At 39.4% G+C, this 12,208-nt stretch overlaps 1 protein-coding gene across 3 annotated transcripts in view; it reads left to right on the top strand.

The window, feature by feature from the left end:
- The window catches only part of PDE7A (phosphodiesterase 7A), a 105,322-nt gene that overhangs the window by 52,601 nt on the left and 40,513 nt on the right, over positions 1-12,208 (top strand). For all 3 annotated transcript variants that reach the window (XR_008530567.1, XM_054590205.1, XM_054590206.1), the window contains exons 2-3: positions 4,138-4,198; positions 8,982-9,065. Coding sequence is in view for 2 of the 3 variants with exons in the window: in XM_054590205.1 (XP_054446180.1) it covers positions 4,138-4,198; positions 8,982-9,065 (145 nt within the window). In the remaining variant the exon portion in view is untranslated. The remainder of the gene's footprint in view (positions 1-4,137; positions 4,199-8,981; positions 9,066-12,208) is intronic.

Raw genomic sequence — 12,208 nt, 5'->3', positions numbered from 1 at the left:
CTGTAGCCTTATTAGTATGATGTAGTTGATAGAAATATTTATTTCCACATAATATGCTTTCCAGGCTTCAAGGTTTTTCACTAACATGGTAGTATTAAGGGAGGCTTGTAATACAATACGCTAAGTATCTTTGGAGTAGGGATTAGAATAGCAGGTGTGTGTGGTGTCTTTCCATACCAGGTGATTAAAGTGACTCTTTGCTCCAGAATAAATAGTTTACCGTGAAACAGTGCAGGAGGCCTCCTCAGGATATTGTGTTTGGGGGAGATGCTTTGTGCATGATGCTGTCAGGAGTATGCTGTGTATGGTTTAATTCCCTTGGGATTTGAGATCATGCTTTTCTTTGTATTTTTTTATAGTAGATTCTTATTAGACTTTTTAATTTGAGTTATCTACTGAATACATAACTACACATGCTACAAAGTTCAAAAGCTATATACTGAAAAGTCCTTCTTCCTCTCTGTCTCTTTGCCTCCTCTTTGGAGGCAGCCAATGTTGAAAATCAGATTTTTGGGGGCACAACTCTTATTTCTATTACATTTCTTAAACGTTTTTTGCGTGTTTTTGTTTTTTAAGGATACATAAAATCACATAAGAATTTAATTGATAGTTTCCACTTAAATGATAAGAATTAAAGAGATAACAATGATCTGGGAGTTGTTTTGCACACTAAATCCAAACAAGAACTTTAAGTAAATTTTCTAGATGTATGCTGAGGAGTTGTCAGTCTTATTAATCTCATATGTAAAATGCGATTTCACTGCTGTAATATGTATTTCATTTGTTAATAAAGTCAAACATTTTTTCTTGTGTATATTGGCTTTTTTTTTTCTTGTGAATCATATGTTTATGTTCTACCTGTTTTCTACACTAGTCTTCATGGTCTAATTGATTTGTGAGGCACTTTTTAGGCTATACTGAAGTAGGGGGAAATTAGCCCACTGTCATATCTGTTGAACTCATTTTTGTAAATATATACTTTATTGATTATGCTACGACAGTTGTCCCATTTTTTTCTCCCCCTTATTCCCCTCCACTCTGCACCACCCCTCCCACCAGCATCCCCCATGCCACCCTCAGTTCATCTCCATGAGTCGTACATATAAAGGTCTTTGGCTTTTCCATTTCCTATACTACTCTTGACTTCCCTCCTGCCTATATTGTACCTACTATTTATGCTGCTTATTCCCTGTACCTTTTCCCCCATTCTTCCCCATCCCCTCCCAACCGATCTCCATTTCTGTGGTTCTCTTCATGTTTAGTTGAGTACTTAGATTTATTTATTTATTTATTTATTTAAGGTTCAGTTGTTGAGAGTTGTGAGTTTGTTGTCATTTTACTGTTCATAGTTGTTGATCTTCTTTTTCTTAGATAAGTCCCTTTAACATTTCATATATAATAAGGGCTTGGTGATGATGAACTCCTTTTTACCTGGGAAGCACTTTATCTGCCCTTCCATTCTAAATGATAGCTTGCTGGATAGAGTAATCTTGGGTGTAGGTCCTTGTCTTTCATGACTTTGCATACTTCTTGCCAGCAAGGTTTCTCTTGAGAAATCAGCTGACAGTCTTAGTGGAACTCCTTTGTAGGTAACTGTCTCCTTTTCTCGCTGCTTTTAAGATTCTCTCCTTATCTTTAATCTCGGGTAATGTAATTATGATGTGCCTTAGTGTGTGCTTCCTTGGGTCCAACTTCTTTGGGTCTCTCTGAGCTTCCTGGATCTCCCAGAAGTCTTATCTCCTTGGCCAGATTGGGGAAATTCTCCTTCATTATTTGTTCAAGTAAGTTTTCCATTTCTTGCTCTTCCTCTTCTCCTTCTAGCACCCCTATGATTCGGATGTGGGGATGTTTAAAGTTGTCCCAGAGGTTGCTAAGCCTCTCCCCATTTTTTTGAATTCTTGTTTCTTCATTCTGTTCTGGTTTAATGTTTCTCTCTCTTCCTTCTGCTCCCAGTTATTGATTACAGTCCCAGTTTCCTTCCCTTTACTGTTGATTCCCTGTATATTTTTCTTTATTTCACTTTGCATAGTCTTCATTTTTTCCTCCCATTTTGCGACGATATTCAACCATTTCTGTGAGCATCTTGATTATCAGTATTTTGAACTGTGCATCTGATAGGTTGGCTATCTATCTCTTCATTGCTTAGTTCTATTTTTGGAACTTTGATCAGTTCTCTCATTTGGGCCATATTTCTATGTGTCAGCATGCCTGTTATTTGGAAGGGGTGGATCCTTAGGTATTCACCAAGGTGGGGCAACCCAAGTCTCTGCATTGTGATGTTGTGTGCGGGGGGAGGGGTCTGAGAGGGAACAATGCTTCTTGCTCAGCTCTTGGCTGGCTTTCAGTCACTTCCGCTGCTACCCACATCTTTATATCATTGCTATTCATTAACTTATTTGCAATAAATCATTTAATCACTTATTTACCATATATTTATTTAGAATCTATTGAATAATAGCTAGTGTTTTGGGGGCCAGGAGTATCGTGGTAAATAAGGTAGACACACAGTTCTCTCTCTTGTGGAATTTTTAGTTTTGGAACAAACAGACAAAGTAACATCAGCTAGGTGCTGTACAGAGCATGAAGGTATGGAGCTGTGGAAGAGGGTGACTCTTAGGCGACTTCAGATTTGATAGTCTGGGAGTGCCTCTCCGAAGAGATGACACTTCATGTAGAACCTGAGAGATGAGAAGAACAGCGATGCAGTGATCCTGGACAGGGGAAACGAATACAATGGCAGTACGTTTGGTGCGGCTGAAGAGCAAGGAGGCTAGGAAGGCTGGGTCATAGTGGTGAGAAGATGGTGAGAGGCAGGCAGACCATGGAGGCCTTGGGAGGTCAGAGCTTGGTGTTTGGCCTTTATTCCAAGTATAGCGGGGAGCCATTGGAGGGTTTTGAACAGGAGTGGAAATGTTCACTTTCACTTCTGTGTAAAGAGTGGACTAAGGACCAAAAGATGTATCAGGAATACCGTTGGTAGCCCATTGCAGGAGACCAGATGAGGAAGGGAGATGAATGTAAAGGTAGACTTAGCAGAACTTGCTGAAGGTGTTTCAGCTCTTATAAATTTTTTTGGTTTGAGTAATTATATTTTAAATTTGCAATATTTGTTTTTTTATAATAGCTTCATTGATACATAATTCTCATACTATACAACTCATGCATCTAAAGTGAACAGTTCAAATATTTTGAGTATATTCAGAGTTTTGTAGTCATGACCACAATTAATTTTAGAATATTTTCATCATTGCAGATAGAAACCCTGTACCCATTAGCATTCGCTCTCCATTTCCTGCCAGCTCTTGCAGCTCTAGGCAACTACCAGTATACTTTGTTTGTATGGATTTGCCTATTTCAGACATTTCATGTAAATGGAACCATATGTTGTATGGTATTTTGTGACTGGCTCCTTTTACTTAACATAATGTTCTTAAGTTTGATCTGTGTTGTATTGTGTATCTGTACTTCATTCCTTTTTATGTGTGGATAAGACTCCATTGTATGGCTATACTACATTTTATCTATCCATTAGTTGCTGATGGACATTTGGTTGTGCCAGTTTGGAGCTATTATGAATAGTGCTGCAAGATATATTTTTATATCTGTTTATTTTTAAATAAATTCAATGTCTTTGCAAATCTCTTTGAGTATAGACATTACTTTTTTAAAAATTCTCTTACTTCTTGTTAGCATCTGGGCCATTTGGTTTTTTATTTTATTCCATTCATTTTTAGCTAAGGGCTTTCTTCAGATATCTGATGATTCTTGTTTGTCTGCTTACTCATTCATGTTTAAAGGAAGGGAATAGTAAAGCGGTTGAGCCACATCTCTCTAATTCTGTTTACTTCTGCAGGAGGTCTCTCCCCGAGAGGGCTTATCTGGTGTACTTGGACATTGAGTTTCTACCTACTGCGTGTTCTTCACTCTGAATCCACTTTTAGGTAGTGCTTAACCACATTGTATTATGATTGTTTGTCTACCTTACAGCTACAGATTTCAGGAGCATATGCTATATCTAATTTCATTTTGTATGTCCAACTTTTTTTCACTATGCTTCACTAATAAATACATATATTGAAATGAATTTTATATAATATTTTTATGCATTAAAATGTGTGTATGGTTTTTCTTTTTTAGAGACGTGGAGCTATTTCCTATGACAGTTCTGATCAGACTGCATTGTATATTCGTATGCTAGGTAAGCATTTTTTATTTTATACCAGTATCAGTTAATTTTATTAACATCTATTATTTGAAATTGAGATGTATTTCATTAGGTAGCTTTTCAACACTGTTTGCAGCAGAAATAACCTATTACTTTGAAATTGAGTCTAGAAATGAATATTGAATGTGGTATGAATAAAGCAGCCTTTTAGTTAGAGGTAATTGAGAAATCTGGCTTAATACCTGGGACTCTCACTAGTATCCAGTTTTAAAACACATCCTGAGTACTCGTCATAAAGAGTCTTAGATTTGTAGAGCTGCTCGATGCTAAATAAATGTTCATGCTAACGCGGACACAGATGTACCTGATCAGACAGATAGGCCTGTCACTGGGTGTAGTTTGTTCTGAGTTGGTTGGTGAGGAAGACTGTTTGTCTTCTCATGTCAGTTCTTAAATTTTTAATGTATTACTTAAATCCATAAGATAAAATGAATTTTCACATAATGAGGTGTGTCCAGAAATATGAAAAGTAAGACATTTACTGAAGAAGATAAAAGATAACATTGTACATAGCGTTACGGAACAGTGGACCCGTGGGGGGGCGCCCAGATGCTATTGCTGAAACAACGCTCCCTGCCCCCTTCCCCGGGGTCCCTCGGTTGTAGGTCCTTTGCCCACTGCCCTTGGAATTATGGCTCTGAATGGCAGAGTTTGATGAAAAGGAAAGGAACTATTTATTCAAAAGTTATACAGGTTTGATTAATGGCTAAATGTTGCTCTTAAATCTCAAAATCCCTTTAAAACACCCACCAACATACACAGTCCTGCCTTCCCCCCTTTGTCCAGTCAGGCCAGTCAGGGGTATTGTCCTTCAGAAGAAAAAGAACAGAAGTCCGGGGCTCGGCTAGGCAAGCCTCTCACGGTTCTCAGCACCATCCGCTGCTTCTCTGTGATCTCCAGCTCTTAATCCATAACCATGGGGCACCTCCTCACAGCCCACTAGCAAGAATCCTTTCTCCCCTTTTCTTCCCACGTGGCCTTCACACTGTTCCCCAGAGTCTGTGTCCCTTTGACTCTCCCGCAGACCCTATCTCTCCTCCTTCCTCTCCCAGTTACATTCTGTATTAAGTCTTTCAAACCATCCCGGTTAGCCTTGTTGAGATGCAAAATAACCATCTTTGCATATGAGGAATGAAGTTAGCCAGCTGTTATTGACATGCAAAGTAATTCTCAATGGCCCTGCTCCAGGTCTTCCATCCCACATGGTGGCCTGTTTTGGGGTGGGTAGAATATATTTTTCTTGGACACCCCAATTTCTTGACTCCATTACAAATACCCTTTGGGGGGACCGTGTTACAATAAGACAATGACTCTTCTGTTCCTTTAAAGTAGGCACCTTGGGACCTCACACAGTTCTTCCAGTTGCCATCAACTGCCCTGTCGTATTTTCCTGAATCTCATTGAGGATCTGAAATCTCCCCCCTTTCAAAGGGTTTTAGTTTTGAAAAAAGCCAGAAGTCACAGAGCTCATATCTGCTGTAGGGATGCTGAGTCACCTGGGTAATTTGATATTTTGCCAAAAATCTCTTACAAGATGTGATGCATGAGCCAGTATGTTGTGTTATTTTGGTAATTTGATGTTTTGCCAAAAATCTCTTACAAGATGTGATGCATGAGCCAGTATGTTGTGATAAAGGTGCCAGTCACCAGTTGCCCATAGCTGTGGCCTTTTGAATTACCTGAATAGCTTCTGCAGAGGAATGTTCAAGCTTAATGCAAAATTTGATGCAGATTTGTTGCTCTTCTTGTACAGTGACTTTGAATGCAACAGCTACATAGTACACATGCTCACTCAACAGCGTCTGCTGCCCCCACTGACTAGTACAGTGACGTCATCATTGTTCACACGTGTGCCTTCCAGTCCACTCTCCTTGGCGGTCAGGTTACACCAATGTCACGCAAACTGTTCTTGTTCTATTAACAGTGGTTGGACTTTTTCTGGACAGACCTTGTATATGTGTATAACTTTCTTTGTCTCACTCTTTCTCTCAGTCTCTTTGCCAGATTATCTCTTTACCTACATGCTCTTTATTCCTTGTACTCTATTCATTTTGTAAAAAATGTACTATTAAGATTCCAGTAGGCAGATTTGCTCATCTTTCCTCAGCGGTATCTTGCATGACTATCCTCATGTTCAGCACTCTTCCCTAAATTCTATGATACTGAACATTCCTTATTCTTCACTTACTTTTTTTTTTTTTGCCTTTTCCGCTAATTCCTTTTCATACTCTTAAGCCTAAATGTTCTCCAGTGTTTTGTTTTTGCTCTTTTCCTTATTTTTCACTTTAATTTACTTTGTATATCTGCGTCAGTTTTATTCTACTCTACTACCTATTTCCCCCCCATGAATGTTCATCTCTTTCCTCTTCACTGTCTCCATCTCTCTCCAAACCTTTTCAGGATTATGCTCTCCTTAAAACAGAACTTTAGACTCATATTTTTAAAAATTCTCTTGAACATCTCCACATGGGCATACAATGGATATTTCACATTTAACATGTCTGTTAAAAGATTTGTCTTCCCAAGGTTGTTCATTTTGCGGTCTTGCCATCCCAAGAAGTAACTCCATTCTTTGGAGTCATTCTTGACTCTTATTTCTTAAATACTCTACATCTACTTTATCAGCAAGCAAATCTTCTTGGCTGATATTTCCAAAATATAACCAGAATTCTGCTACCCCAATGCTATTACCATCCAATCTAAGCTGTAGTTGATTTTTAACTATAGTCACACCGTTGTACATTAGAGCTCCAGAACTTAGCTTGCACAATTGAAATGTTGTACCCCTTGACCAACATCTTCCCATATCCCCCGCTCCCTACAAAGCATAGCTGTTGCCTTTTGTTCATTGCACTCACTCAACTGGCCCCTCTACTTCTACCTATGTGATTCTACTCAACTCGAGTATACCCTGCCAGAATGAATCTTTTTAGACATAAGTTAAATCATTCTTACTCATATGTTCAAAATTCTCTTAATTTTTTTTTTTGATCATAGAGTAACAGCCAAAGCTTATGTTATAAAGGCCCACAAAGGTCCAACATGATTTGGCCCTGCTGCTTCTCTGACCTCACCTCACCAGTTCTCTTCACTCACCTCACTCCAGCCATGCTGACCTCTTTACTTGACCTTAAACATGCCAAGCATATTCCCATCTAAGGATATTTATACTTGCTCTTCCTTTTATTTTAATCCTCACCCGAGGATAGGTTTTTTGATTTTTTAGTAAGGGGGGTGGAGAGGAATAGCAATGTGAGCAAGAAACAGCTATCAGTTGCTTCCCATATGCACCCCCACTGGGGATCGAACAGATAACCTGGGTATGTGCCCTGCCTGGGGATCAAACCCATGATCTTTTGGTGCACGGGATGACACTTGAACCGACTAAGCCACGTGGCCCCGGACAATACTTGATCTTTCTTAAACCGGGAAACATCTTTCTCCAGACAGCCATATGGCTCACGGCCTTACTTCTTTCAGATCTCTTCTCAAATGCCTTTCACTGAGGCCTTCTCTGGACCATATTCATGAATCACTCTACTCCTGCCTTCTGTTCATCTTACCTTGCTTTCGTTTTCTCCATGTCACCTATTGACATCATTCATAGCATGAAATTGTTTATTACTTGCCTCACTCCATGAAAGGATAAGCTTCATGAAGACGGGGGCTTGGTGTATTTGCTTACTGCTGTATTTCCCGAGCCTGAAGTGTAGTTGGGTACTCAGTAAATATTTATTGTAAAGTGAAGGAATCACCACATGAGAGAAGTAATTTATCATTGTGGGATGGACTCGCGGTAGATGGCATGAACTTTGAAAGAAATGATGGCCTTACTGAGAAACAGAGTAAGCAAGAAAGCCTTCGAGGCATGTAGAATTGCAAAAGCACAGGGATAGGCACTAAAAGACTTAAAGGTTATGAACCTGGAGTCTATGGAAATACAGTGGAGCCCACAGAGCAAGGCAGAAATCCTGACTCACTTTCTACACGAACTTTATGGCAGGGACATGCTATTTCTCAAAAACTCAGTATCTGCATCTATAAAATGAGATTAAAATCCAGTCAGAATTGGTTAGAGAGTTAAGTAAAATAATGCCAATAAGTCACAAAAAAAGAGTTCTGGGCCTGTGGTTTGCACTGGTGCTATATGGAGAAGTACATCTGAAGGTCATATGGATGCATGTAGAAACAGTACTGAGCTTGTAAAGGCCAAAGTTAAGAGCCTGCTAAAGGCCTTAGAAGAAGATTGATCCAATTAAATAAGGCAAAACCTTTAACATCTTAATTTTCTGTACATTTAAAGAAAATTGTAGGCTCCTTGAGAATAGGTAATATATTTTCCCTTTGTTCGTATTCCCTATAGCCTATAGTATAGTGCTAGGTACAAAGTATGCACTTCATAAATTTTTCCTTCTCCCTGTTGCTTTTTAACATTTTGTGATGAGGATTTTTTAAATTCCATGTTGGTAGTAAGATATTAGGTTGAATTATCATACACTTAAAGTCATCTTTCAGAAGGCTAACTTTAAAATATAGATTATAATCATTATTATTGTAGAAGTAGATTTAAAGAACTCCATCTAGCTGTACAACTCAGTACTGAAAATTTATATAAATCAGCTCTTAACTAATTCCATATATATTAATTGTGGGCCATTACTTATGAAAATGATACATATAGACCCTTGTTGCACATGGGAGCCTCTACCCAGATGGTATTCTTCTAAACTTATGTTTTATTGTTGACTCTGTCCAGGAGATGTACGTGTAAGGAGTCGAGCAGGATTTGAATCAGAAAGAAGAGGTTCTCATCCGTATATTGATTTTCGTATTTTTCATGGTAAGTGTTGACAGACACGGTATTTCTCAGATGTTGAGTAGACTTCAGATCTTTATAAAATTGCATAATTTACCAAGGGAAAAAGAATATAGGAAAAAACTGTATCATGTATAGAATGTTTTAAAAACATTAGGTCATGATAAATGATACTTTCATAATCAGAAATATGGAAGCTGATGTACTTTTCCTTCTTTTTCATTGAAATGTGAAATTACTGTGGTACATTTTTTTTTCATTTAAAAAATACATATTTCCTGATTTTTCAAAATTTCATTTTTCAATTACAGTTTACATTTAATATTATTTTGTATGAGTTTCAGATATACAGCATAGTGGTTCGACAGTCATTATTCTTTACAGAGTGATTCACCCAATACTTCAAGTACCTCCCTGGCACCATACATAGTTATTACAGTATTATTGACTATATTCCCTATGTTGTACTTTACATCCCTTTGACTGTTTCGTGTCTCTCAATTTGTACTTCTCAGTCCTTTCTCCTGTTTCACTAAGCTCCCAACTTCCTTTCCCTCTGGCAACTGTCGGTTTGTTCTATGTATCTATGAGTCTCTTTCTAAAAAAAAAACAAAAAAACCCCACTTTTTAAAGTTTTTTCACTCCAGATGTTTTGTCTTCACTACTACAAGTGTTTTTGTACAGATGACATTTTCTGAAGGTATTGCATATTTTTCTTGTTTTTTTAATTGTATTTTATTGTTTATACTGTTGTAGTTGTCCCATTTTTTCCCCCTGTGCCCCCCTCCACCAAGAACCCTTGCTCCCTCATGCAATCTCTATACCAACACCATTGTTCATGTCCATGGGTCATGAGCATAAGTTCTTTGGCTACTCCGTTTCTCACACTGTACTTTACTTCCCCGTGACTGTTCTGTAACTACCTTTTGGTACTTCTTAATCCCCTCACCTCTTCACCAATTCCCCTACACCCTCTCCTATTGGACAAACATCAAAACCCTCTCTGTATTCATGACTGTCTCTGTTCTTGTTTGCTTAGTTATTTTTTAGATTCAGTTGTTGGTAGATATGTTGGTAGATTTTTGCCATTTTATTGTTCATTGGTTTCATCTTATTTTTCTTAAATAAGTCTCTTTAACACTTAACGTAAGAATGGTTTGACGATGATGAACTCCTTTAGCTTTTTCTTGTCTGAGAAGCTCTTTATCTGCCTTTCAATCCCAAAAGATAGCTCTGCTGGGTCGAGCAATCTTGGCTGTAGGTCCCTGCTTTTCATCACTTTGAATATTTCTTGCCAATCTCTTCTAGTCTAAAAGTTTCTTTTGAGAAATCAGCTGACATTTTTATGGGAACTCCCCTGTAGGTAACTAACTGCTTTTCTCTTGCTGTTTTGCGATTCTCTCTTTCCCTTTAACCTTTGGTTTTTTAATTATGATGTGTCTTGGTGTGGGTTTCTATAGGTTTATACTGTTTGGCATTCTCTGTGCTTCCTGGACTTCCTATGATACGAATGTTGGACCTCTTAAAGTTGTCCCAGAGGCTGCTGTACTATCCTCGTTTTCTTTGGAGTCTTTCTTCTTCTTGTTTTGGTTGGATGTTTTTTGCTCCCTTGTGTTCATCCACTCTACTGTTATTTCCCTGTAAATTATTCTTTATTTCAATTAGTGAACCCTTCATTTCTGACTGGATGTTTTTTAATGCTGTTGAGTTCCTCACTAAGTTCCTTGAGCATTCTTATAACCAGTGTTTTGTATTCTTCATCTGATAGATTGCTTATCTCCATTTTGTTTAGTTCTTTTTCTGGAGTTTTGATCTGTTCTTTCATTTGGCCCCTGTTACTTTGTCTCCTCATTTTGGTAGCCTCCCTGCATTTGTTTCTATATATTAGGTAAAGCTGCTTTGACTCTGTCTTAGTAGCGTGGCCTAATGTAGGTGTTCTTTAGGGTCCAGTGGCTCAGCCTCCCCTATCACCCAAGTTTTTTACATGAAATGTGCCCTTTGTGTGGGCTGTACACCCTCCTCTTGTAGTTGAGCCTTGGTTGCTGTTGGCAGGTCGATGGGAGGGATTTACCCAGGCCAGTCAGCTGCAAGAACTGGATGTGACCACTGACCAACAACCTCTGCTCTCTATGGAGGATCAGCTGTGCAGGGGCAGGGTGGTGATGCTCCAATGTGGTTTGTAGCTATCTACTCGGTGTGCAGGCCCTGGAGTTTCCTGGATGGTACAGGCCAAGGTCAGCCTCCACCTGTGTTTTGCCTGGGGCCACCCTGCCTGAGCTGTGAAGCAATCTGAGATGGCTGCTACTTGTGTTGGGCTTGGAGATTCCAGGCAAAACCAAACAGTGAATCAAGGCCAGCTGATGCTAGTGCTGTGCCTGGTGCCATTTAACAAGAGGTTCGAGGGCTAGGAGCTCACTGAAGCCAGCTCTTGCTTGTTTGAAAGGATTTAGGAGGTTGTGAAGCATCAGCTAAGACATGCTATTCATTTGGAAAAGTCACTATTAACAGCTTGGATAGGGCCGTAAGTTGGGTGGGATGGAGGCTTTATGGGATCTCCAGGGCAGGGCAAACAATGTTAGCCAGGTCAATGGAATCTCAGATAGGTCACCTGCCTGCCTACTGGCTCCTTGGGAGAAGGGTTCAGAAAAGGGACAATGTCCTCTGCCTGGGAAAAAGCTGTCCCCCAGCTCTCTCCTTGATGCCAGACACTTCAGTTCCTCCCCATATGCCGTTGGTGCCTTTTAAGCTGTTACCCCAGTGCTGGAACTCAGAAGGAGTGAGTTTTAAGTTTGTATGTTCTTTAAGAGGAACTGCTTGGGACTCCAGAACTTTCTTACACTGACTAAATTCCTGCTGGTTTTCGCAGCCAGAAGTTACAGGGACTTATCTTCCTTGCACTGAAACCCTTGGCCAGAGGGCCTGGTGTGCGGCTGGGACTCCTCGCTCCCGGCACATCCTTCCTGAATATTTATCCACTACACGTGGATGTAGGGTCACCCCTTCTACCAGTCTGGATGGATGTGGCTTCTTTTTCCATAGTTGTCAGATTTCCATTCAACTCCATTTCTGGCGGTTCTGAGTGATGGTGGTTCTGTAAGTTAGTTTTAATTTTGATCTAACTGTGCCAGGAGGCAAGTTGTGTTTACCTAAGGTATTGCACAATTAAC

Source organism: Pteronotus mesoamericanus, unplaced genomic scaffold, assembly GCF_021234165.1.
Source record: "Pteronotus mesoamericanus isolate MK-2021 breed Mesoamerican mustached bat unplaced genomic scaffold, CSHL_Meso_final scaffold_174, whole genome shotgun sequence".
NCBI classification, from domain to species: domain Eukaryota; kingdom Metazoa; phylum Chordata; class Mammalia; order Chiroptera; family Mormoopidae; genus Pteronotus; species Pteronotus mesoamericanus.
Note: the sequence above shows the minus strand (reverse complement) of the source record. Positions and strands in the feature narration are given on the sequence as shown.